This window comes from Pipistrellus hanaki (genome assembly GCF_964339955.1).
Source record: "Pipistrellus hanaki genome assembly, chromosome: 15".
Lineage (NCBI taxonomy): Eukaryota > Metazoa > Chordata > Mammalia > Chiroptera > Vespertilionidae > Pipistrellus > Pipistrellus hanaki.
Window position 1 is genome coordinate 42,337,295 of NC_140517.1, and position 26,887 is coordinate 42,364,181.

Sequence of the window (26,887 nt, forward strand, 5' to 3'; positions counted from 1 at the left end):
AATTTAAAGACTTTAGTCATAGTGTAGGATGTAGGTACTTTCCACCTGCATTGACGAGGACTCGGAATCGTCTGTAATGTTATCATGAACATAGAGGTTCATGTATGTTCAGGTCCTCCTCGGGTTCTTACAGAAGATCAGCATCCGGCCCACCCCAAAGCCTTTCTCATCCGGACCAAGAGTATCAGACATACTGATTGGCATAAAGAGAAGCGGAAACTTTTAAAACCACCCACAGTTCTCATTCAGAGACCAAGACCTGAATTTGTGATTTTTTATTTATTTTTTTATTTTTTAAATATATTTTATTGATTTTTGTACAGAGTGGAAGGGAGATAGAGAGTTCGAAACATCAGTGAGAGAGAGTCATTGATCAGCTGCCTCTTGCACACCCTTTACTGGGGATATGCCCGCAACCAAGGTACATGCCCTTGACCGGAATCGAACCTGGGACCTTTCAGTCCCCAAGCCGACACTCTATCCATTGAGCCAAACTGGTCCCGGCTGAATTTGTGATGTTTAGAGCTCTAGCCAGAAATGCAGAATTGAACAGGTCTCTGTTGAAAAAATGTAACTTTCCTGCCCTGGCCAGGTAGCCCATTTGTTTGGAGCGTCATCCTGCACACCAGAAGGTTGCAGGTTTGATTCCTGGTCAGGGCACATACCTAGGTTGTGGGTTCCGTCCCCTGTAAGGGCACATAGGAAGGCAGCCGATTGCTGTTTCTCATGTCGATGTTTCTTTCTCCCTGTCTCTCCATTCCACTCTCTAAAAATCAATAAAAACACCCTTGAGTGAAAATTAAAGAAAACAGATCTTTAAGTTTCCCTATAGCAAAAAGTTACAAGACAAATAGCAAAGTAAAGTGAAAAATATTTATAGCAAACATGGACAAAAAGGCCTTAATGGCCCCAAAATTAGCATTATTACAAAACAAGAACTAGAGATGACTAGCAAATAAACAAAAAGAGAATGATCTTCATTACTAATCAATTTTGTGAAAATGTTATGAAATGACTGCTTCTTACTTCCCAAATTTACTTCTGATATTATCAAAGAATTTTCTTTTTTTAAGTATTCGTGTCCAGTGTTGGCCAGGGTATAGAGGTTTAGGAATTTACATTCTTTTGGAAGAAGAATAAATTGAAAAAAACCTTTAAAAAATTTTTTTAATTGATTTCAGAGAGGAAGGGAGAGGGAGAGAGAGAGAAACTTCAATGATGAGAGAGAGTCATCGATTGGCTGCCTCCTGCAGGCCCCCCCAGTGGGGATTGAGCCCACAACCCGGGCTTGTGCCCCCAACTGGAATCGAACCCAGGACCCTTCAGTCCGCAGGCTGACACTCTATCCACTGAGCCAAACCGGCCAGGGCTGGAAAAACCTTTTTGAAGAAAAAAACCTGCTGTTTAAGATTTTAAAACTTTAAAGATGATTCTTCAAATTACCAATTTCTAATTTTTGGGATTTATTTTAAGGAGATAATCAACAGATTTCCAGGGACTGAGTTCTCTGTGAAAGGGTCTTTTTGCAAATTGTCTATAATAATTTAAAACTAAAGTAAGCATGCATTATTAGTATATATCAGTATATTCTACTAGGGGTGTCGAACTCAATCAGAGAAGGGGCCAAAATCTAAAATCCAGCCTGAATTGCGGGCCGAATGGTTTACTGAACAGTCATAAACTGACAATGTCATAAACTGACAGCGGAGTGCAGTGATGACAGCGCGGTGCGGGCCACATTGCATCGCCTGGCGGGCTGGATTTGGCCCGCGGGCCTTGTGTTTGACACATGTGTATCTAGACCATCAATTCCTTGAATGGCAATGCAGCCCTGAAATGGGATACAGCAATCACAATAGTAACTGACACTTATTGGGTTTTACTGTGTGCCAAACACTGTTCCTAAGGCCTTTGCCTGCAGTCACTCATGCTATTGCCGGGGCCCTGAGGTGTAGGCATCAGAAGCACATGAGGAGCTTGTCTGAGGCCACTCAGCCAGCATCACGTTCCAGCGTGAGCACAGGCAGGGCTGGGCCGCGCCACAGCTCCATGACACCGCACACTCCTGATGGCTCCGAGTCTGGTCTGTATACTTAAACCATCAGGCGGCTGGTGCCTGTAAGTTAACAATTAAGTGGAGAACTAAATCTTTTCTGGAGCATTACTGATAAAATTTAAAATATTCGCAACTCACTAAACTGATCTCATGACAAAAGGGGCAGGGCCACAATGTGCTCATTTGTAGTTGAGAGGATAAACATTTTGCCTTTGTCACACAGGGAGTATTAGGACTTTTAGCTGCAATAACGTCACAATTATTAGGTGATATTATTGGTAAAATTTCAAATGTTAGCTCATGGCCCTCGGCGGACTGGCTCAGTGGATAGAGCGTTGGCCTGCAGACTGAAGGGTCCTGGGTTAGATTCCGGTCAAGGGCACGTGCCTCTGTTGCAGGCTCCCGGCCCTGGTTGGGGCATAGGGGAGGCAACCAGTTGATGTTCTCTCTCACATCGGTGTTTCTCTCTTTCTCCCTCTCCCTTTCACTCTAAAAATCAATGGAGCCGAAACCGGTTTGGCTCAGTGGTAGAGTGTCGGTCTGCGGACTGAAAGGTCCCAGATTCGATTCCGGTCAAGGGCATGTACATTGGTTGCGGCCACATCCCCGGTAGGGGGTGTGCAAGAGGCAGCTGGTCGATGTTTCTCTCTCATCGACATTTCTAGCTCTCTATCCCTCTTTCCTTCTCTCTGTAAAAAATCAATAAAATATATTTAAAAAAAAATAAAAAACAATGGAAAATGTATTCTCAGGTGAAGATTTAAAAAAACAATTTAAAATAAATGAATGAAATATTCGCTTGTGATACAGCAGAGTTCCAGGGACTTCCCTAGAGCTGTGCTATAAAAGGCAGCACTTTTAAGGATTAGGATTTCCTTTCTCGCAGCCCTTTTGATGGATGGAATTAGCCGTGTGGAAGGCAAATAGAAAGCAGCTCCTTAAACGTGGCTCAGAGGCCAGAACACTTTCCTGTATTTAGACTCTCACTGCTGCTCTTCCATAAACATAGTCTGTGTGTGTTTGGTGCATAGGAGGCGGTGACCTTCCAGGACGTGGCTGTGGTCTTCACGGAGGAGGAGCTGGGGCTGCTGGACGCTGCCCAGAGGAAGCTGTACCGGGACGTGACGCTGGAGAACTTCCGGAACCTGGTCTCCGTGGGTGAGGACGGGGCCCTGTGTACAGTCAGTGTCAGCTCCTGAGCCGCTGAAAGCTCAGGGAGTCCTGCCGCCGTCCTCTGAGTCCTAATGACCCCGTGTGACCAAGGCAAGCTTTTCTGTCCTCTGAACGGCCAGTGAGCACATGGGGCCCTGGTGTGCCATGAGGTCAGCTTAGTGAGCTGCTCCAGCGTCTTGTTTCTCAGGATGTCAGTCATGTGTATTAACTGGACTTTTCAGGGGTATTTTGTTTCTCACTTTAACAGTGTAATTCAGTCCAAGCCGGTTTGGCTCAGTGGTAGAGCGTCGGTCTGCGGACTGAAAGGTCCCGGGTTCGATTCCGGTCAAGGGCATGTACATTGGTTGCGGGCACATCCCCGGTAGGGGGTGTGAAAGAAGCAGCTGGTCGATGTTTCTCTCTCATCGACATTTCTAGCTCTCTATCTCTCTCTCCCTTCCTCTCTGTAAAAAATCAATAAAATATATTTAAAAAAACAAAAAACAAAAAAAACCCCAACAGTGTAAGTAATTCAAAGTTTCAGAACATTTCCAAAAGTAAAAATAGGAAATAAGAACACCCACTTAGCTTTTACCCAGATCCGCCTGAAATAACATTTTACACCTTTGCTTTATCATGTGTGCTCAGATTCTTTATCTTTTATGGTTTATGAATATACATGTAAATGTATGTCTGTTCATAACATTTTTTTCCTGAGCCATTTGTGGGTAACTTACATACTCCAGCTCCCTTTACCTCCAAATACTTCAGTGTACGTGTAGAGTTTGGGAATCCCCAAGACTACACTCTCTCAGACACCAACTGCAAGTTCAGGGGTCTCCGGTAATACCGAGGCTTGGTGATTATCTGGAAAGCCCCTCAGAGCTCACTGACAGCTGTTACGCTCCTGGTTACGGTTTGTTACCTGGAAACGAAATAGCCAGCCAAGGGGGGCGATGCCCGGGGCAGAGGCCAGGAGAGTCTCCCGCTCAGGCCCCCGGCGTCTTCTCCCAGGGGAGCCGCGGGCAGCACGGACTGCCCAGCGAAGTGTTGGACAGCACACACGGTGTAGTACATCCGGGCCTGGGTACCCCAGTTTCCTGGGGTCTTGGTCAGGTATATGTGGTTAGACACCTGTGTGGCTACTTCGTTTCCAGCCCCTCTGGAAATCAAGCACGTGGCCCAAACCCCACCATCAGTCACATTGTTAAGCTATCTGATCTGGCCCAGGCCGCTGGCTAAGAAAGACACTATCACTGAGTAGGACATTCCGAGGGCTTCGAGACCACCTCCCGAGAGCTGAGGGCAAAGACCACGCTTCGCTTTAGGCAAGGTTAATTCTTCGCTGAACAGTGTATTCTGAGGAAGTTAGAAGATTTTCCTACACATCCCCAGTGCAGATAGAATACTTTTATCCATTCTATCATGTATGCTCTTAATTTTATGAACAGAGCCCATTCTCATAGCATTTTTTTTCTCTTTCCAGAGCAAGATCTAGTCTAGGATCTAGTCAGGCTGTCATGGCTCTTTGACCTCCTTTAATTAAGAACCTTTTCACAGCATTTCTTTGTTTTTTATGGTAGTGACGTTTTTGAAGAACTTTGTTGCCTGTTCCCCAATTCTGATAGAACCTTCCTAGTCTTTCCTCCTAATGAGATCCAGTGATCCTCTCTGGCTGGCCTCTGCATTGGGAGCGGTGTGTCCTTTAGAGGCATCACCTCTAGAGGTGCACCCCCATCCTATGTGGGCGATTTTAATTTGATCATCATCAAGACACTGTCCAGTTTCTCCACAATAAAATCACTGCTGTTTTCCTCTTGCAATCATAGGCAACATTTTAAAAAATATATATTTTATTGATTTTTTTTTTACAGAGAGGAAGGGAGCAGGAGAGAGAGTTAGGAACATCGATGAGAGAGAAACATCGACCAGCTGCCTCCTGCACACCCCCCACCAGGGATGTACCCACAACCAAGGTACATGCCCTTGACTGGAATTGAACCTGGGACCCTTGAGTCCGCAGGCCGACGCTGTGTACACTGAGCCAAACCGGTTAGGGCCAAAGGCAACATTTTTTAAGACCACACTAATATTTAGCATCCAATGATGATTCTTGCCTTCTTCAGTCTTTACACGATAGTTACAAAATGATGATGTTTTGGCTTAGCACTTCCCTCATATTTAGCAGAACTTGATGTTCTATACCTGGCAGGACCCCCCGTTCATTATTTGTTATTTTAGGGGGTTGTGAAATATTTTTTAATATGACTTATAATTTACTGCTATAATTGTTTTGGTGCTAAATTGTCCCAAACCTGGCCAACCTTTTAAGTGGACTCCTGTGCCCTTGCAATATGCCCCGTTTCCTTATAACACTTTCTTCTGTTATGCTTATCTTTTCCTTTGCCCCAGCTCTGGAATCAACCACTTATTTTATTAGAGAACGGTATTTAACACCAAGGTCTGGATGTTGAGAATTGTCATTGTCATTGTCATTTTGTTTCTTGGTATCAGGGGATAGAGCCAGGAGGTGGTGGTGGGGGGTGTATGTGCATGCACACACATGTTCATATACATAACATACAAACTACATGTGAATATGCACATATGAGTAGATGTTCAGTTGTATTAAAAATAAGACATTGATTTAAATGTACCTGAAATATCATTTCTGACCCATGAGATTGGCAAAAAAATTAAAACATTTTTTGGGCAAAGCTGTGGGAAATAAAACAACTTTCATACATTCAAAATAGAAATACAAAATGATACAGCCACAAATGGGAATTTGACAGTATATAACAAAACTGTCTGTTAGTGATTAGAATCCTCGCAATGGTTAGAACCTGTGCTCAGAAAGGTTGCGGTTTCATTTCCTGTCAAGGCCGCATGCCTGGGTACAGGTTTACCCCCCAGCACAATGAATGCGGGAGACGACAATTCGCTGTGCCTCTTTCACACTGATCTCTCTCTTTCTCTCTTTTTTCCTCTCTCTCCTCCTCCCTCCCTCCCTGCCACTCTAAAACAAAATCAATGGAAAAAAAATACCCTCTTGTTTGTATTAACAAAACAAAAAACAAACAAGAAAATAACAAAAAACTACGTATTAACCCTTTTCTAGCAATTCACTTCTAGAAATTTTTCCTAAAGAGAGCAAAGTACAAAAGACCATTAATAGCATACTATAATTTTTTTAAAATTTATTTTTTATTTATTTGGGAAAGGGAGAAAGAAACATCTCCTGCACACCCCACTGGGGATCATGCCTACAACTTGGGCACGTGCCTTGTCTGGGAATTGAACCTTGACCTCCTGGTTCATAGGTCGACACTCAACCACTGAGCCACTGTGGCTGGACGTATACTGTAATTTCTGTAAAGAAGAAGAAATAACTAAATATATATATCTCTGCTTATCTTTATAAGAAGAAACACAAAAGGATTAATTGAAAAATAAAGTTTTTATAGGGCGGGGTTGGGGGTGAGTAACAGTGGGAAAGGAATGTGGAAGAGTCACACCTCTTTGAGTATAGCTTCTTGTCTAGTTTGGACTTTAGAAAATATGTTAGTTCAACACATTATAAAAATTAAATTAGAATGCAAAGGGATGATAATCAACTAAAATAAAAATGAAACAAATGAATTCAGTTTTATTTGAAATTAATACCATAACCAGATTGAAGAGAAAAGAAAGAACTCATGGAAGTAGCTAAGAGAACACAATATATTACTACACTGAGTGGCCAGATTATTATGATCTCAGAACGCATAATAATCTGACCACTCAGTATATATGCTATATAATAAAATGCTAATATGCAAATTGTCCCCTAGATCAGGAGTTCGACCAGCAGGCAGGCCAGCCACCCACCCATGTCCTCACCCCCTGGCCGGGCCAGCCAGACCCACCCAAGCATGAATTCATGCACCAGACCTATATATGTATTGGGTGGCCAGATTATTATGCGTTCAGAGATCATCATAATCTGGCCACTCAGTGTATATACCCTTAGTTTTAGGTACAGTGAGAGGGGGAGCAGAGAATGAATTACAATCCTGAATATTTTCCAATGGGTCTGTTTTTATAGTGATATATGGAAGAAACAGTTCTGAAACTTTTACATTTATTTATTTATTTAGAGGCAGGAAGCAGTGGGGGGAGATATTTGTCATCCTACTTATTTATGCATTCATTAGTTGATTCTTATATGTGTCCTGACCCGGGAAAGGAACCCCACAACCTTTGGTCAATGGGGAAGACGCTAATCAACTGAGCTGAAACTATTCTAGATGTAGCACAGGTGCCAGGCAGTTCAGGGGAGAGGTGCAGTCTTTTCAGCAGGTGGAGCAGAAACCTTGGACGTCTATATGCATCTATTTGCATGTTTTCCACCTCACCAAAAAAACAAACAAACTCAAAATAGATAAGAGATCTACTGTGAATCTAAAATTATGAAACTTCTAAAGCAGTGGTTCTCAACCTTCCTAATGTTGCGACCCTTTAATACAGTTCCTCATGTTGTGGTGACCCCCAATGATAAAATTATTTCCACTACTTCATAACTGTAATTTTGCTACTGTTATGAATCGTAATGCAAATATTTGTGTTTTCAGATGGTCTTAGGCGACCCCTGTGAAAGGGTTGTTCAACCCCCAAAGGGTCACAACCCACAGGTTAAGAACCGCTGTTCTAGAAGGAAACAGGAAAAAAATCTTCATGACCTTCAAGAGTTCTTAGATGGGACACCAAAAGCATGATTCAGAAAAGAAAATGAGGAGAAAACCAAGATGGCGACGTAGGTAAACAACTAACCTGCCTCCTTGTACAACAATTTCAAAATTACAATTAAAAGACAAAACGTCTGTCACCCAGAACCATGGGAAAGCTGGCTGACAGAGAAAGGAGCACAAGCGCTGAAAAGCTGAAAAGCCTAGGTATGGAGGCACGCAAATCGGGCTGGTGGTGGGCGACTGGGCACTCGGCTTTTTTTCAACCCGAAGGGGAACAAGCTCCCGATCCCTTTGAAATCCAGTGTCTGGGGTCACGCAGGGGACCCAGGTGCCTACGGGGAGAAGCTGGTCTGTTGGCCATCAGGCCCGAAAGTGAGGATGACTTTTTAGCAGAGGTGCTCACGGCAATCATTGTTTATTGCGCTGGAGCCTGGGGGTGTGGGGACTTGGAAACACGGGCAAGAGAAGCAAGAAGAGAAGAGAATCCAGAAAGTTGAAGATAGTGTAAGAAGCCTCTGGAACAACTTCAAGCAAACCAACATCAGAATTATGGGGGTACCAGAAGAAGAGAGAGAGCAAGACACTGAAAACCTATTTGAAGAAATAATGTCACCTGGTGAAAGAAATAGACTTACAAGTCCAGGAAGCACACAGAACCCCAAACAAAAGGAATCCAAAGAGGTCCACACCAAGACACATCATAATTAAAATGCCAAGAGCAAAAGACAAAGAGAATCTTATAAGCAGCAAGAGAAGAACAGTTAGTTACCTGCAAGGGAGCACCCATACGATTATCAGCTGATTTCTCAACAGAAACTATGCAGGCCAGATGGGAATGACAAGAAATATTCGAAGTGCTGAATAGCAAGAACCTACAACCAAGATTACTCAGCAAAGTTATCATTCAGAATTGAAGGGCAGATAAAGAGCTTCACAGATCAGAAGAAGCTAAAGGAGTACATCACCACCAAAACCAGTATTAGTGAAATGCTAAAAGGTGTTCTTTAAAAAGAGGAAAAAGAAGAAAAAAATAAAGATAAAAATTATGAACAACAAATACATATCTATGAACAAGTGAATCTAAAAGTCAAGTGAATTAAAAATCTGAGGAACAGAATAAACTGGTGAATATAATAGAATCAGGGGCATAGAAAGGGAGGGGATTGATAATTCTTGGGAAAGGGGTGTCTGTGTGAGGAGTATGGACAAAAATCACACACCTATGGATGAGGACAGTGGGGGAGGGGAGGGTGAAGTAAGGAGGGTAGGGTGGGGACCGGGTGGAGGGGAGTTATGGGGGGAGGAGGGAAAGGAGAAACAATTGTAATAACCTGAACAATAAAGATTTATTTTTAAAAAATGATAAATGGACTTCAAAATTTAAAAATTGTGCTCTCCTTGCCTTTTTATAGGGACTCAGCTCTTCAAACCAGACCTTATATTCCAGCTGGAGAGAGAAGAAAAGCGTTTGATGGCGGAGACAGAAACCCAGAGAGATGGGTGTTCAGGTGAGAACTTCCCAGCAATAACCCAGCAGCCAGAGCCCCTCCTCCAGTACGTGAGAGCATATCACGTCCCTCACCTCTGAAGGCTTTCCACTTCCCACGGGGAGAATCTAAAGTACTTCCTGTGGCCGTCAGGCCGTCAGATTCCCTTGCCCTCGCACCCTCCAGCTTTCCTGTCTTCCCACTGCCACTTGTTTGTATTCATTCTGTCCCAGCCGCACTGTCCCACTGCTGCCCCTCAGACCTATCATATGTGCTCTGCTTCAGGTTCCTTGTCTTGGTTTTCTCTCTGCCTTCAGGGAATGAATTGGTTAATAGACGCATCGTCTTCACTGTCACCAGTCCTCCCTGAGATAGCCAGCTAGTAGGTATAGAATAAATCAGTGTAATCAAAGGACACTCCAGAATGCTATTTTGTCATCTGACGAATGCTAGTCCTAATTCTGTTTAGGTGTCCTTGAATATTCATAGATGGGTAACCATTATTCCTAAAAGAGTAAGAATCACTAATCAACTAGAAAAATTATTGAACATGATCGATGCTAACATTGTAACTGAGCTTCCCATGCATCAATTGCATGTGAGACAGTTTTGCATTGGTGATAACTTCCTTATTCACATGCCCAGCTCTTCATCTTCCCATTCTGTTCTGCTGCCCCTCCCACTTTCCAGTCCCTCCATAGTCTCTGCATTTAACTGACATTTGGAAGTAGACCTTTCAAGTTTGACATTGATGTGAGCACAAATATCCAGGTAATGTTTCTTCTACTCTGATCTCCTTTTCTGTCCCAAGGTGAATGTCATTCCCTGCAGCGAGAAAGAGAAATGGCTGTGTTTCTCTGCTCCTGCTCCTCATAACCTTGTTTTTGTTTTCATAACATTATAGATTTTCCCCTGTGGACTGAGTTAAAACTAATTCTAAAACGATAGCTTTGTGGCATGGAGTTGGATGTTGGAGCCATTGTTAATGTGGATAATTGGAAAAATAAAACTCTTGCTGCAGCCAGTTTGACTCAGCAGATAGAGCGTCAGCTGTGGACTGAGGGTCCCCGGTTTGATTCCAGTCAAGGGCACGTGCCTGGGTTGTAGGGGGTGTGCAGGAGTCAAATGATCAATGATTCTCTCAACATTGGTGTTTTTATCTCTCCCTTCCCCTTTCTCTCTGAAATCAATAAAAATATATTTTTAAAAATATGAAAAGTAGAACTTCTTCTCAAGCTCACATGAAACATGGACCATAAAACATACTTTAACAAATTTGAAAGAATAAAAATAATAAAAGCTCTCAGACCACAATGGAATTAAGTAGATATTAGTAAATTAAATTACTGGAAAATTCCCATATACATAGAGATTAAACACTTTTCTTAATAACACATGGGTAAAACAAAAAAATCTCGAGAAATTAAAATAATATTTTGGACAAAACAAAAAGGAAAACAACATCAGAATTTTGGCATGCAGCTAAAGCAGTGCTTAGAAGAAAATTGATTCCATGCATTAAACAAGAAGGAAGTTTTCAAACATCTAAGCATCCGCCTTAGGAAACTAGAAAAAGAAGAGCAAATTGAATCCAGAGTAAGCAGATGAAAAGGATGATAACTGGGGCAGAAAGCAATACAATTGGAAATAGGAACTCAGTAGAAGAAAACCAGTGAAGCCAAAAACTGGTTCTTGGAAAAAAGATGCATAAAATTGACATGCAAATTTAGCCAGGCTAATTAAAAAGAAAGAGGACACAAATTATGAATATTAGAAATGAAGGAGGAGACATGACCTAAGAACCCATGAGCTTCAAAAGGATATTAAAAGAATACTAGGGTCCTCGCCAGTTAGGCTCAGTGGCTACAGCACTGGGCTGTGGACCAAAGGGTCCCGGGTTCCATTCTGGTCAAGGGCATATGCCTTGGTTCCATGCTTCTCGGCCCAGGCCTTGGTCAGGGTTTGTGCAAGAGGCAACCAATCAATATGTTTCTCTTACATCAATATTTCTCTCTGTCTTTCCCTCTCTCCCACTCTCTCTAAAAATCAGTACAGCCCTGGCCGGCTTGGCTCAGTGGATAGAGTGTCAGCCTACAAACTGAGGGGTCCCGGGTTCAATTCCAGCCAAGGGCACATGCCTGGGTTGCAGGCTTAATCCCCAGTGGGGGGCATGCAGGAGGCGGCTGACCAATGATTCTCTCACATCACTGATTTTTTTTTCTCTCTCTCTCCTCCCTTCCTCTCTGAAATCAATAAAGAAATGTTTAAAAAATAAAAAATAAAAATCAATAGAAAAATATCATTGGATAAAGATTTAAAAAATAAAAATAATGTAGATTTTTAAAAATAAAATAATACTTATAAAAAAATTCCCTGAGCACAAATAATAACCTAGGTGAAATGGACTAATTCCTTGAAAGACAATTTGCCAAAACTTACACAATAAAAAAAAAAACCAATATGAATAGGCCTATATCTGTTAAAGAAATTAAGTGGATAATTAATAACTTTCTAAAACAAACTTAGAATTAATTGAGTTCTGAGAAAAAGAAGTAGAAACAGACAAAAGGTCCAATAAGGTAAATATGTTCTGTTAAAGCAAGGTAAGCCTCAGATGTGGTTAAGAGTGTAGCCCACACAGCAGCTTAAGTATTAGTGTATAATGAAAATATTATTGTTACTGTATCTTCTGTCGAGAAAATGCCTTAATTTCTCTTACTATCTAAATCTGTTTAAAACAACCATTTTTAACCGGTGTGTCACAAGAATTTTTAAAACAAGCAATACCTAACTACTTAGTCAGAAGCACTGACCTCCTTTTTCTTAAATTGTCAAATAAAAAAAATGACAATTGCCAACACAACAATAGCTGTTTGGTGTGAATAATCAAAATTATATCTGTTTTTGGTCAGATCAGCAAAAAATACATTTTTTGGTATGCTTAATGTCCATTGCTAGCTACACATTTCCTCCATCTTTCAGGTAATTTGTGGATACTGTCCCAGTAAAACTTTCCTTGTTTTGAGGCAAACCATTCAGATTTTACTAGGTGTACCAGTAAATAATGCGGATTTTTTTCAATAGATGGAGTTACACATATGTTGATATATGTGTGATTTGATATGTATGCTGTTTTGTTGTATTGACAGCAAGCTTCAAAACTTCATGTCAAATTTGCTGAAGGTGTTAACATCATAGATATTTTTACACTTAAAAATGTTAATTCGTGCCAAAAAAAGAGCATTTGTGGGAAGTTGCAATTCATTACTTTATTTTGAAGAAAAGTGCTGCTGAAAGTTATCATATACTTCGGGAAGCTTATGGTGAACATGTTCCATCTCAAGATACTTGTGAACGCTGGTTTAAACACTTTAAAAGTGATGATTTCAATGTAAAAGACAAAGAACGTTCAGGTCATACGAAAAAGTTTGAAGACCAACAATTACAAGCATTATTGGATGAAGATACATTTCAAACTCAAAAACAACTTGCAGAAAGATTAAACGTTGCTCAGCAAACAATTTCTGATCGTTTACAAGCAATGGGAAAGATTTTAAAGGGAGGAAAATGGGTGCCACATCAACTGAACGAAAGACAAATGGAAAACCGAAAAGTCATCAGTAAAATGTTGCTTCTATGGCACGAAAGAAAGTCTTTTTTGCATCGAATTGTGACTGGCAATGAAAAGTGGATTTATTTTGAGAATCCCAAAATCATGGGTTGATCCAGGTCAATCATCAACCTCAACTGCAAGGCCAAATCTCTTCGGAAAGAAGACAATGCTCTGTGTTTGGTGGGATCGGGAAGGTGTGGTCTATTATGAGCTTCTAAAACCAGGTGAAACTGTTAATACTGATCGCTACCGACAACAGATAATCAGTTTGAACCTTGCTTTGATTGTGAAACGACCAGAATGGGCCAGAAGACACGGCAAAGTAATTTTGCTTCATGATGACTCACCATCACACACTTCAAAACCAGTTAAAGACACGCTCAGAGATCTTGCCTGGGAAGTATGAACCCACCCGCCATATTCACCAGACCTTGCTCCTTCACATTAACACTTGTTCCAATCGATGGCACGGGAACTTTCTCAGCAGCACTTCAAAACGTACGAAGAAGTGGAAAATGGGGTCTCTGAATGAATGGTTTGCTTCAAAACAAAGAAAAGTTCTTTGGAATGGTATCCACAAATTACCTCAAAGATGGGGGAAATGTGTAGCTAGCAAAGGAGATTACTTTGAATAAAGCATTTTTGAGGTTTCTCCTGAAATTACTGTATTTTCTTTGATTACAATCCGCATTATTAACCAGTACATCAGGTATGACATCTTCATTATTAAATGAATTAATGCACGACTGATATGGCTGACTTTCTCAAACTCTAAACTTTAGGATTACTAAGGAGATGTAAATCCTCCTTCAAGTGATGTCTTTCAGTGCTCTTTTGCAGTGTATATTTTCTCCATCAAAAAAAGTTGATTTATTTATATGTGCTGCCAAAGTGAGCACTGAAAAAAAAAGTTGATTTATTTAAAGTTAATGTTAAATGTGTGATCTTTTCCATGAGAAGCTAAATCTAAATGAAATCACATTTTTCCTCTCTATGCCTTTAACATTAAAAACACTAATCGGCCGAAACCAGTTTGGCTCAGTGGTAGAGCGTCAGTCTGCGGACTGAAAGGTCCCAGGTTCGATTCTGGTCAGGGGCGTGTACGTTGGTTGCGGGCACATCCCCGGTAGGGGGTGTGCAAGAGGCAGCTGGTCGGTGTTTCTCATCGACGTTTCTACCTCTCTATCTCTCTCCCTTCCTCTCTGTAAAATTCAATAAAAATATATTTAAATAAATAAATAAATAACGCTAATCATAAAAATACTTAAGTCTCTTTTGTGTATTTGAGAGATTCTTATAAGTTTTGTACAAGTTTCTGTTGACATTTGTAAGAAATTGGGCTTTCACCAACAAGCTGCTTTCAGGTCCTGAAGCCACCATGGCAGCTCCAAAAGACACAAACTATTAAACTGGATCTTTTTGGATGAATATTGAATGTTTTTGATGACACCAAAACAAAACTATAAGCATTACGATTAACTCTAGCTAAAGGCCCAAACTTTTTTTTATTAATTTTTTAAAATTAAATTATTATCTGTGTACATATACCATTGACCTCCCCCTCCCATACATGCCCCCCCCTTCCCAGAGTTTTGTGTCCATTGGCTGTACTTATATGCATGTATATAAGTCCTTCAGTTGATCTCTTATCTCCCCCAGATCTCCCTACCCTCCCGGCTGTAATTTGACAGTCTGCCTGTTGCTTTACTGTCTCTATATCTATTTTTTGGTTCTTCAGTTTATAATGTTCTTTATCATCCATAAATAAGTGAGGTCATGTGGTGTTTCTCTTTCATTGACTGGCTTGTTTCACTCAGCATGATGTTCTCCAATTCCATCCAGGTTGCTGCAAATGATGAGAATTTCTTCTTTTTTATGGCAGCATAGTATTCCATTGTGTAGATGTACTATAGTTTTTGGACCCAATCATCTGCTGACGGGCACCTAGGCTGTTTCCAAATTCTGGCTATTGTAGATTGTGCTGCTATGAACATAGGGGTGCATATATCCTTTCTGATTGGTGTTTCTAGTTTCTTGGGATATATTCCTAGGAGTGGGATTACTGGGTCAAATGGGAGTTTCATTTTCAGTTCTTTGAGGAAACTCCACACTGTTCTCCACAGTGGTTGCACCAGTCTGCATTCCCACCAGCAGTGCACGAGGGTTCCTTTTTCTCCGCAACCTCGCCAACACTTGTCGTTTGTTGATTTGTTGATGTTGCCATTCTGACAGGTGTGAGATGGTACCGCATTGTTGTTTTGATTTGCATCTCTCCGATAATTAGTGACCTTGAGCATATTTTTATGTGGGCCCAAACTTTTTACATATAAGCTATTTACTTTATCGGACATGCCTCCTATAGTATGCTTCATTTCACTTTCAGGTGATAAAATATTAATGTAATAACTGAAGATTTACTTTTGAGAAGCCAGAAACATCACTAAGAATATTTTTAAGGATTGAAATCTTAAAAATGTGCCATAAGTGTTACCCTGGGATCAGTGCAGGGTAGTTCCCAAGTAGAATGTCACACTCATCAGTATGGCCTTTTCCTTTGTCCTCGTTATTATTATTATTTTTAATATTTTTTACTCTAATCAACATTTTTGTTTTCACCCAAAGTTCAAATACTTTTATTAAATTAATTAATTAATTAATTAAAATATATTTTATTGATTTTTTTACAGAGAGGAAATGAGAGGGAGAGAGAGTTAAAAACATGGATGAGAGAGAATCATCGATCAGCTGCCTTTTCACACCTCCTACTGGGGATGTGCCCGCAACCAAGGTACCGTATTTTTCGGACCATAAGACGCACCTTTTTTCCCCCCAGAAGTGGGGGGAAAAAGTCCCTGCGTCTTATGGTCCAAATATAGCCTACACATATACTGTAAAAAAAAAAGTTTTTTTACTTGCCCGGCTCTGTGTGGTCTCTGTGTGCTTGCCCGGCTCTAAAATGGTTCTAAATGCTGCTGTTTACTTTACGGGGTTGATTACATGTTTTTATGACTGTGATGTTGCGTTTTAATGCACATAAAATATTTTAGGACACTATTTGTTTCAGAATCTTTTTTTCTTCATTTCCCTTCTCTAAAAACTGGTGTGTCTTATGGTCCGGTGCTTCTTATGGTCCGAAAAATACGGTACATGCCCTTGACCATAATCGAATCTGGGACCTTTCAGTCCGCAGGCCGATGCTCTATCCACTGAGCCAAACCGGTTTTGGCTGTCCTTGTTATTAATTCAAAGATAAGGACAGACTACAGGTAAGATTTTGTATGAGAAAATACATAGCAACATAAAGGTTATTTTAAATATATATAAAGGTTATTTTAAATTAAAAAAAATATATATATATATATATATTTTTTTTTTGAGAGAGAGAGAGAAACTAAGGGAGAGGAAGAGAGAGATAGAAAAATCAATGTGAGAATAATTGATTGGCTACCTCCTGCACACCCCCTACTGGGAATCTAGCTCAAAAGCTGGACATGTGTCCTGACCAGGAATTGAACCATGACCTAGTTCATGGGTCATGTTCAACCATGAACCACACTGGCTGGCTAAACGTTATTTTAGAAAGGAAAAAAAATCGCCTGGCCAGGTGGCTCAATTAGAATGTCATCTGGTACACCAATAAAGGTTGCAGGTTCGGTTACAAGTCATGGCACATACCTAATATGAAGGTTACATCCCTGGTTGGGGCAGGTACAGAAGGCAACTGATTGATGTTTCTCACATTAATCTCTCTCTCAAAAATAAAAAATTTATCCTCAAGTGAAGATTTAAAATATCTATAATAATAAAAGTATAAAATGCTAATTAGACTGTGCAGCCAAACTACCTTCTGGATGAAGCCAGGGCGCTGTGAGGGTCGAGCCCCTTGCACAAATTTTGTGCATTGGGCCTCTAGTTTAAGAATCCCTAAACATTAAAGTAACTTTACAATAAAATGGTGCAAGCCAAAATCAGTGTTCACTTAGTTTTGTTTGTTTGATAAGTTGCCTTAAAAGACACCTACAGGTGCCATGAAATTTGCCTCTGCTACCTCCCTCAGCCTCCATTTTTTCTGATGTCTTTGAAATTCTGTTTCACATTCTGATCTGCACCATGGCCCTTGGTAATTGTGAGACATCCTTTGAAAGGAGTTAAAGCTGATAAAGGCTTACAGTGACTTAGAAGAACTTATTATTCTCATGATGTAAATACCTTATGATAGTCCACATGATGCTTCAAACATTGATTAAAGATCTATATTTGCCCTCGTCTGCACAGAATTTAACAAACTCAAACATTATCATGCATGTGCTAGAGATAAAAAGTTATTATCAGGACAAAAAAGATTTGTCCACTTGAAAAACATTCTAATTTGAGACTATCCCCTTCTATTTTTTTCTCGGCCTCTCCAGGCAATCCATGATAATGTATATGGTTTTACTAAACCTTTGAATAGGGCCACCACGTTCAATAGCTAGCTGTGTTGCAAAGTCCTGACTTTGAAACATGTATCCCCAATTATATGATTTGTGATGTAGCCAAAAAAGAGCCATTTTCTTTAAAACATTATATATATCCTATATAATAAAAGGCTAATATGCAAATAGACTGAACAGCAAAATAAACACCAGTTGCTATGACGCGCGCTGAATACCAAGGGCCGTGTGTGGAACATGGTGGGCATCGGCTGCAGTGGGATGGTAGAGTAGGTGAGCAGGGGCACCAGACCAAGGCAGGGTGCCAGTCGATGTCATCAGGGTGAGCCTTTGATGGTTACTGCAAATTCTTTGTTCCCACGTGCCGCAGTCCCAGTATTTGCACCCGCTGCTGGCCCCGGCCCCGTTTGCATCCACTGCCAACACCAGAGCCACTGCTCACACCCAATGCTGGTGCCCAGTGCCCAGTGCCATTCCCAATCACGCGTCACCATCAGTGGGTGTGAGTGGTGGCTGCTGGCTCTGATCACCTCTGAGGGCTTTTCCATCTCCCCCTGCTCCTGAGGGGCGATTGGGGCAGTAGTTGCCACTTGCACCTGTTGACGATGCCGGCCCCACTCCCACTCACTTCTGATGCTGGCCCAATTGCTTCTTGTCTTCAGCAGGTGCAAACAGGCTGGTGCCATCAGCACATGAAAGCGGCAGTGGAGGGAGTGGGGCTGCCTGCAGACAGGGGACCAGGGGGCCATGGCGGGAGGACCAGAAGATGGGCTGAGATCTGCCCCTGTGCCTACTGCAGCCTCACAGCCCACAGTTCCTTTCAAGGTGCACGAATTCGTGCACTGAGCTCCTAGAGTGTGTGTGTGTGTGTGTGTGTGTGTGTGTGTTTTATAATTGTATTGATTTCAGAGAGGAAGGGAGAGATAAGAGAAACATCAATGAGAAAAGATCATTGATTAGCTGCCTCCTGCACATCCCCTACTGGGTATCGAACCTGAAACCTAGGCATACACCCTTGACCAGAATCGAACCTGGGACCCTTCAGTTCTCAGGCTGACACTATCCACTGAGCCAAACCAGCTAGGGCAAAAAGTATATTTTTATTTATTTCAGAGAGGAAAGGAGAGGGAGAGAAAAAAAATCATTAACGATGAGAGACAAACATTGATCAGCTGCCTCCTGCATGCCATCTACTGGGGATTGAGCCCACAACTCGGGCATGTGTCCTGACCAGGAATCGAACCATGACTTCCTGGTTCATAGGTCAATGCTCAACCTCTGAACCCCACCGCTAGACAGAAGAGCCACTTTTTTTTTTTTTTTTAAGTATTCTTAGAGGTGTTCACATGAATATTCCTCCAGTTCATTGAAGTTTCATGTTATAACCTTGAAATATGAATAAAAGCATTCACTATGTACATTTCTAAATTCTCTTTATCCTTATAGGAATCAAGAACCAACATAACATGAAAAGTTTTCAAGAAGTGGAATTAAGCTATCTTTCTCCCAAAGAGCTCTCCTCCTGGAAGACCTGGCAACAGGGTACAAGTGGGTTAACCAGGTGTCAAGATTCCATGAAAACTTTTCAAAGGAATACTTCTAAGTTGCAAAAACAAGGTGATTCCCCCTGCCGGGTTTGGGCAGGAATACCAATGCAGATTTCTGAAGATGGAAACTATATATTGACTCCTGGAGAGGATGGTTCCAATTACATAAAAAATCAAGAGTTTCCATCTTGGAGATCCCAGCATTCCTGGAGGAAAATGTATCTGGCAGAGCCACATAGTTATCACTGTAGATGTCAGCAAGTTTCCATGAAAAATAGTTTCTGTGAGCGTGATGGTGTCAGTTGGATCTCACATCACAATGACGACCTGAGAGTACACAGAACAGAAAAAAACCACAACTGCCATGACTGTGGAGAAGACATCATGAAGATGTCACTGCATAATCAAGATTTAATTCAAACAAGGCAAAAGCCCTGCCCCTATAATGATTGCAGAAAAGTCATCAGGGATGACTTCAGCTCTGAGGTTCATCAACAGTTAGAAGGGGAATCCCATGCATACAGTCCATGTGGAAAGAGCGGTCATTATAATTCAGTTCTTCATACTCATCAATGTGTTCATAGAAAAGATGATTGCATTTTTGAGACTTCACATCTGCAATCCCATTACAAAGAACATACAGAAGAGAAGCCATGTATATGTGAATGTGGTGAGAACTTGAATCAGAGCCCCTCTCTTAACATGTATGGACTTACTCACACAGGAAAGATATCCTATAATTATAAGAAAGCCTTCAGTCACAGCTTAGACCTCAATGGTATTTTTAGGGTTAACCCTGGGCAGGAACCCCATGAACATAAGGAAAATGGGAATGTCCTTAATAACACTCATCTGCAAGTCCATCAGAAAACTCACACTGAAGAGAAACTATGCACCGATTTAGAGTATGAGGGAGGTTTCATTTGTAGCTCAGACCTTAATATTCAGCATAGAATTCACATGGAGGAGATTCCCTGTAATTCAGAGGAGTGTGCTGATGGCTTCCGTCTGCCCTCACATTTTCAGAACCTTCAGATAGTCCATCCTAGGGAACAACCATATAAACATTATTCATATGGTAACAGCGTCAGCCAAAATTTGTATCTTCAAGGCCACCAGAAAACTCACATTGGAGAGAAACCATGTAAGGAGTACGGAAATGGCTTCAAGTTGAATTTAAAGCTTAAAGGTCACCAGAGAATACGCACTGGAGAGAAGCCATACAAATGCAGTGCTTGTGGTAAAGACTTCAGTCATAGATCAGTTTTTAATGTCCATCAGAGAGTCCACACAGGAGAGAAACCTTATAAATGTGAGGAGTGTGATAAAGGATTCAGTCGCAGTTCATACCTTCAAGCCCATCAGAGAGTCCACACTGGAGAAAAGCCATACAAATGTGAAGAGTGTGGGAGGGGCTTCAGTCGCAATGCATACCTTCAGGGCCACCAGAGAGTTCACACTGGTGAAAAACCATATAAGTGTGAGGAGTGCGGGAAGGGCTTCAGTCGGAGTTCACACCTCCAAGGCCATCAGAGAGTCCACACTGGAGAGAAACCTTACAAATGTGAGGCGTGTGGGAAGGGATTCAGTTGGAGCTTTAACCTTCAAATTCATCAGAGGGTTCACACAGGGGAGAAACCCTATAAATGTGGGGAATGTGATAAGGGCTTCAGTAAGGCCTCGACTCTTCTGGCACATCAGAGAGTTCACACAGGAGAGAAGCCATACCAATGTGGTGAGTGTGGTAAGAGCTTCAGTCAGAGGTCATACCTTCAAAGCCACCAGAGTGTCCACACTGGAGAGAGACCGTACATATGTGAGGTGTGTGGGAAGGGCTTCAGTCAGAGAGCGTATCTTCAGGGTCATCAGAGGGTCCACACTAGAGTGAAGCCATATAAATGTGACGTGTGCGGGAAGGGCTTTAGTCAGAGTTCACGCCTTGAAGCACATCGGAGGGTTCACACGGAAGGGAAACCATACAAATGTGAGGTTTGTACGAAGCGCTTCAGTGAGAGCTCACGTCTTCAAGCACATCAGAGGATCCACGTAGATGGGAGGGCCTACAAGTGTGAACAGTGTGGCAAGGGTTTCAGTGGATTTTCAAGTCTTCAAGCCCATCACAGAGTCCACACTGGGGAAAAGCCATACACATGTGAGGTGTGTGGAAAGGGCTTCAGTCAGAGATCAAATCTCCAGGCTCACCAGAGAGTCCACACAGGAGAGAAACCATACAAATGTGATGCATGTGGGAAGGGTTTTCGTTGGAGCTCAGGCCTCCTAATTCATCAAAGAGTCCATAGTGATACATTTTATAAAAGTGAGGCGTATGGTAAGCATTATCCATCAGATAACCCGTACACAAATGAGATCCTATAAAATGGTATTTTGTTTTGAAGTCCTCAAATGGAAGCTGAAATTTCCCATTTATCAGAGTTCTTAGAGTAGAAGAAGATTATCTTTAATGAAAATGTGATGTTTTAACCACGTGGTCGGCAAACTGCAGCTCGTGAGCCACATGTGGCTCTTTGGCCCCTTGAGTATGGCTCTTCCACAAAATACCACAGCCTGGGTGAGTCTATTTTGAAGAAGTGGCATTAGAAGAAGTTTAAGTTTAAAAAATTTGGCTCTCAAAAGAAATTTGATATTTGGCTCTGTTGACTAATGAGTTTGTCGACCACTTTTTAACCCAACCTCACAATAGGAGACCACACAGCAGATATCTAATGAGAGAGGTTTCATAAGGGATGTATAGCATCAGTCACTGCACATGACTGACTAGTTGCACTAGGGCTTATAAAGTACAGTCGGGAATTTAACAAAAGTACAATGATGAGCGAGCTTAAGTCCATATCCACTAGAACGTAAGCTTAATGGGAGGAGCTGCATTCACTGCCTAACTCAATGTAGGTGCTCAGTACTTTTTGCTAAATGACAAAGTGTGTGTTGAAATTTTTATTAAGCTCATCCCCTTCCCCCACCCCCCAAAAAAGACATGTATTTGAGAGACTGCAAGTAACCTTAATATAATCAAGTATTGAAACATGGAACATCAAGTAGTATTTCAATCTGAAATGACATGAATTTGTAACCCTGTTAGGATTTATTTCTGTCCTATATGCTATCTATCGATAAATAGGGATGAGCTGAATTTCTTACCATCTCTCACTTTTATATACTATCAGTTTAAATTTTAGCTGTGTGTGTGTGTGTGTGTGTGTGTGTGTGTGTGTGCGCGTGTGTGTGCGCGCGCCAGTATGTACATAAGTGCACTTTAATTGACAGTGCAAACTGATTATGTTTCTGGTTAACTTTGCAAAAATGGAACACTCCATTTTACATAATTGAATTTTTACTCCTGCCTGGGTCTTAAGGCAGAATTTTACTGTAATGTTTGGATAGTGTCAGAAATTGTTACTAATGAAAAATACTTTCTTAATAAATGTCAAAATTACAATGTTTTTAATCTCCATTTTTCCATCAAAACTCTTTGATCTGACTGGTTTCTGAGTTACAGCCTTTACTCAATTTCACCTCCTTAGGCAGGATCTGGAATGAGTTTGGAGAACTTTAATTTTGTCAAATTTTCCATCCCCATACTTCTCCCACTCACACAAAGAAAGGGAAAATATTGAATTTTAGAAACTTTTAATCAAACACATTATGAGGATATGATTGCCTTTTACTTGTTGGTCTCTTTAAGAATATTGTATGTTGTTGGTGGGAATGAAAAATATAAGCTTGTTAGAGGAGAGTTAGTCACACAATATATGTCAAATATGCACTCTGGCCAGTTCATTAGAATGTTGTCCCCAATAAGCCAAGGTCATGGGCTCAATCTCCTTTCAGGGCAAATACAAGAAAGCCAGCTGTCTGGCCAGTATGGCTCAGTGGGTTAGAATGTCATTCTGTGCCCTATGATGTCCTGGGTTTGATTCCCAGACAAGGCATGTACCTTAGTTGCAGGTTTTGAAGCATAGTAACCTCCATCTTGTATTAAAAAAACTGCAGTTTGAAATCTCTGCTATTGTTAGATAGTCCCTAGTCTTGTAAACTCTGTCATTATAAACTGTCACTTTAAGCCGAAACCGGTTTGGCTCAGTGGATAGAGCATCAGCCTGCAGACTGAAAGGTCCCAGATTCGATTCCGGTCAAGGGCATGTACCTTGGTTGTGGGCACATCCCCAGTGGGGGGTGTGCAAGAGGCAGCTGATTGATGATTCTCTCTCATCAATGTTTCTAACTCTCTACCCCTCTCTCTTCCTCTCTGTAAAAAAAATCAATAAAATATATTTTAAAAAAATTAAAAATAAACTCACTTTAAGATAGTCTGTTATTCTGTAAAATGACTTTTTAGTTCAAATAATAGAAAAAGATAAACTTAACTGTCTGACCTTGCAAGCTAGCCATCCAATGTAATAGACAGACTCATACAGATAATAATTATGCCAAGTACAAACTCATTATGTACTCAAGATTACAACTGTCTGAAACAATAATCTACACAGAGGTCTTTGTGAAACCTGCAAACAAAGACGCTCAAAAAGCATAAATATGAGACACTTCCTCTCTGTTGGGGCTCAGAGATTTGGAAAGAGACACCTCCCTCTGGGCCAAGCACAATAAATGACTCTAATTAATTGGCTCACCCTTTTTCCTCCCCTCCTTTCCTCCCACTTTTTTTAAAAATCAATGGGAAAAATCATTGGGCGAGAATTTTAAAAAAAGCAACCAATGAAGGCATAAATAACTGGAATAACAAATGGATATTTCCCTTCCTCGATCTCTAAAATCAATTAAAAAAATTAAAAAAATTTTTAAAAAAGTCAAATATGCATCCCCATCTGGAAATCATAAAGAATTTATGATAATACTAGAGGACTGGTGCATAAAATTCATGCATGATGGAGGGGTGTCCAGACCAGCCTGCCCCCTCTCCAATCTGGGACTCCTTGAGGAATGTCTGACTGCAGACATTATGACCAAAATAAATTCTCTAGATTTTTGATACAGATAAATTAGGTGTTAGCAACTTCATCTTACTGTGAAAAATGTTTAGGTCTCAAAGCCTGTGTGGGCTAGATAGTCCTGGTGCAATTCACTAGCATTATAAATTGGTGCATCGCAGTTTTTCTCTCAGATTAAGCCATGTTGGATGAATGGGGTGACCAAGGCCCTGGCTTAACATAGCTTCTAAGGTGCTAAGTTCAAATCGCACAGAATCAGAAACTCAGGGCTTCTAATTCTCTTCTTTACTGTTGTAATTTCCAAGAGAATATCATGAGAGCGCGTGGTATTTTTTTTTTTATCAGTTGGGATACTTTTATTTGGAAATAACAGAAAATGTAACTCAGAGTTGTTTAAACCAACAATCTCAGTTCATATATTTGTGAAAAAGATACAGGTTGGTTAAGACTTGTTCTGGGTCAGGCATCAGGGCTTTCTATTACTTTAATCTTCTCAGCTCTGTTCTTTTCTGTAAACCTTTAGATTGGTCACAGATGATAGTATCACCTGCTATTTTGCTCACAGCCAAAGGGAGAAAGCTTCTGCCTCATTTTTAGTGTTATGTAGTCCTAGCTCTCCCAAAATGCATAAGATTCTTGACCTCTAGTAGCTATTCAAGACAGAGGCTAAAACAGGACAATAAGGAATATACCTGACCCCCTTAAATGGGCTATTTTGCTTCCAGTGACAAGCAACAGGTTACACTGGGGAAACAGCAAGAATATGGGCAGAGAATTTTGTGGCACAAGTGCACAGGGACAGCCAAAAACGGAGAGAGCAGCAGAAACATTGAGAGAAACTTTCCAGCCAAAACCGGTTTGGCTCAGTGGTAGAGCGTCGGTCTGCGGACTGAGAGGTCCCAGGTTCGATTCTAGTCAGGGGGCATGTACATTGGTTTGCAGGCACATCCCCGGTAGGGAGTGTGCAAGAGGCAGCTGGTCGATGATTCTCTCTCATCAACCTTTCTAGCTCTCTATCTCTCTCCCTTCCTGTCTGTAAAAAAAATCAATAAAATATATTTTTAAAAAAACCAAAAAACTTTCCAGCACTTCAGTCGCCATGCTAAGCACCAGGTAACATTAGAAAAATAACATGAGGTGTTGGACTGAAGGTAACTATTCCAACAGCAGAATCCAATTCCAACCTTATTCCTGACCGGGTTTGTTCAACACCCCCCCCCCCCCCCCAACATCCTAGCACAGCAGGTGTGCCTCTTTCCAGGGAAATATACTATTTACTTCACTCTCTGCTTTTTGATAGATGTCATCTGGCATTCAATAAAAAATATTACAAGATAAAGAATGAACAACCATCTGCTAAGAGACATTAATCAATAAAACACACTTTAGAAAGAACCATATTTTTGAAAGGTCAGAGAATGTTATGTGCCTGGCTGATGTGATAAATGTTGACGTGAAAAGGGTGAACAATATTCATGAACAGATGGGGGATTTCAGTGGAAATTAATCGAATGGGAAGTGCTAAAAAAGAAAATGTTAGCACAAAGGATGCTTCCTTTTGTTCTTCGACGCCCCCTGGTGGTCAGCACATGTCATAACGAGCGATCAAACTCCCAGTGTCCCAGTCGAACTCCAGAGGGGACCCTTTGCCTATTAGCCATATATATAGACTAGAGGCCCGGTGCATGGATTCATGCAAGGGTGGGATCCCTCTAGGTGGCCTGTAGGGATTGGGCTGAAACCTGCAGTCCAACGCTGCCTGCAGTTCCTACCTGCCGCTCCCGCTCATCCTGGCCCCACTGTGCCTGCCCCAGGCTCACACCCAATCAGGCCCCATTGGGAGAGACTAGCGCTGCTGTTGTAGCAGCACTCGCCAGCCCTGAGCCCTGCGTCTGGTGCCCTTCCAAGCGGAGTGGTCTGTGGAATTGGGCTGAAACCAGCTCTCTGACATCCCCGATTGTAAGAGGGCACAGGCCAGGCTGAGGGACCTCACTGGTGCACTATCGGGCCAGGGAGGGTCTGCAGGAGGGCTCCAAGGTGTTTCCGCCCATCTCTCTCAGTCCTGATCAGCCAAACCCCAGAAGCAACCTACCAGTAAGGGCATCTGCCCCCTGGTGGTCAGTGCATGTCATAGTGAGCAACCTTAGCATATCATTAGCATGTTACACTTTGATTGGTTGTTTGGTTGTTCTGCCATTCAGTCTATTTGCATATTACCCGTTTATTATATAGGAGGATATCCAAAGTATGTAATGATATGTCTGAAGCCGAACCCAAATTAAAAAACAATTCAGGATATTATATATGCACACATCACAATATTTTCTTAAAATTACCTGCAATGGAGGTGCTTTTGCTTGACATAACTAATATATTTTTTTAATTCAAGATTTTTCTCTATTTCAGCCTAATCAATGTTTGTATTGCCATTTTGTAAATTTTTAGCATATCTGAATGAAGAATTTCATTCAGCAAAACATGTCAAGAAATATTAGCTGCCTTTGGATTAGAGGAGGTAAAGGAATTAAACACTATTCTAAACTCCCCCTCCCTCCCTCCACTCCCGGCTTGCACAGTTTGGACCCTGAAGATTGAGACTTCCTACATGCTTAGCTACGTTCCTACACAGCTGTCATTACCAAATCTTCGCTTTTTTTTTCCTTTATGTGGCCGCATTTTTTAAAATCCGCAATTATTTTTCTCATAAGCTTTAAGAAATGAATAAAGCAAAAAAGAACCTAACAGTTAAGCGCCAGATAGGGGACTCAATAGGAATCCTCTCTAACTCAAAACGAGCCAACCGGTAGGAAGAGCGGTCCTGCGAGCTGCATTCTGGGAAACGTAGTTCGGGGGGGCTTGTGGAAACGAGGCGCTTCCTCTCGGGGCTTCTGGGAAGTGTAGTTCG

The 26,887-nt window shown here is 41.4% G+C and overlaps 1 protein-coding gene across 3 annotated transcripts in view; it reads left to right on the forward strand.

Moving 5' to 3' along the window:
- The window catches only part of ZNF112 (zinc finger protein 112), a 32,322-nt gene extending 9,090 nt beyond the window's left edge, over positions 1-23,232 (forward strand). For 2 of the 3 annotated variants that reach the window (XM_084860702.1, XM_084860703.1), the window contains exons 4-6: positions 3,088-3,214; positions 9,351-9,446; positions 18,918-23,232. In XM_084860702.1, coding sequence (XP_084716828.1) covers positions 3,088-3,214; positions 9,351-9,446; positions 18,918-21,394 — 2,700 coding nt within the window. In that variant the 3' untranslated portion in view covers positions 21,395-23,232. Of the gene's footprint in view, positions 1-3,087; positions 3,215-7,217; positions 8,143-9,350; positions 9,447-18,917 lie in introns of those variants that run through there. The other variant, XM_084860704.1, reaches the window with a different exon arrangement.
- Positions 23,233-26,887: the final 3,655 nt, after the last annotated feature.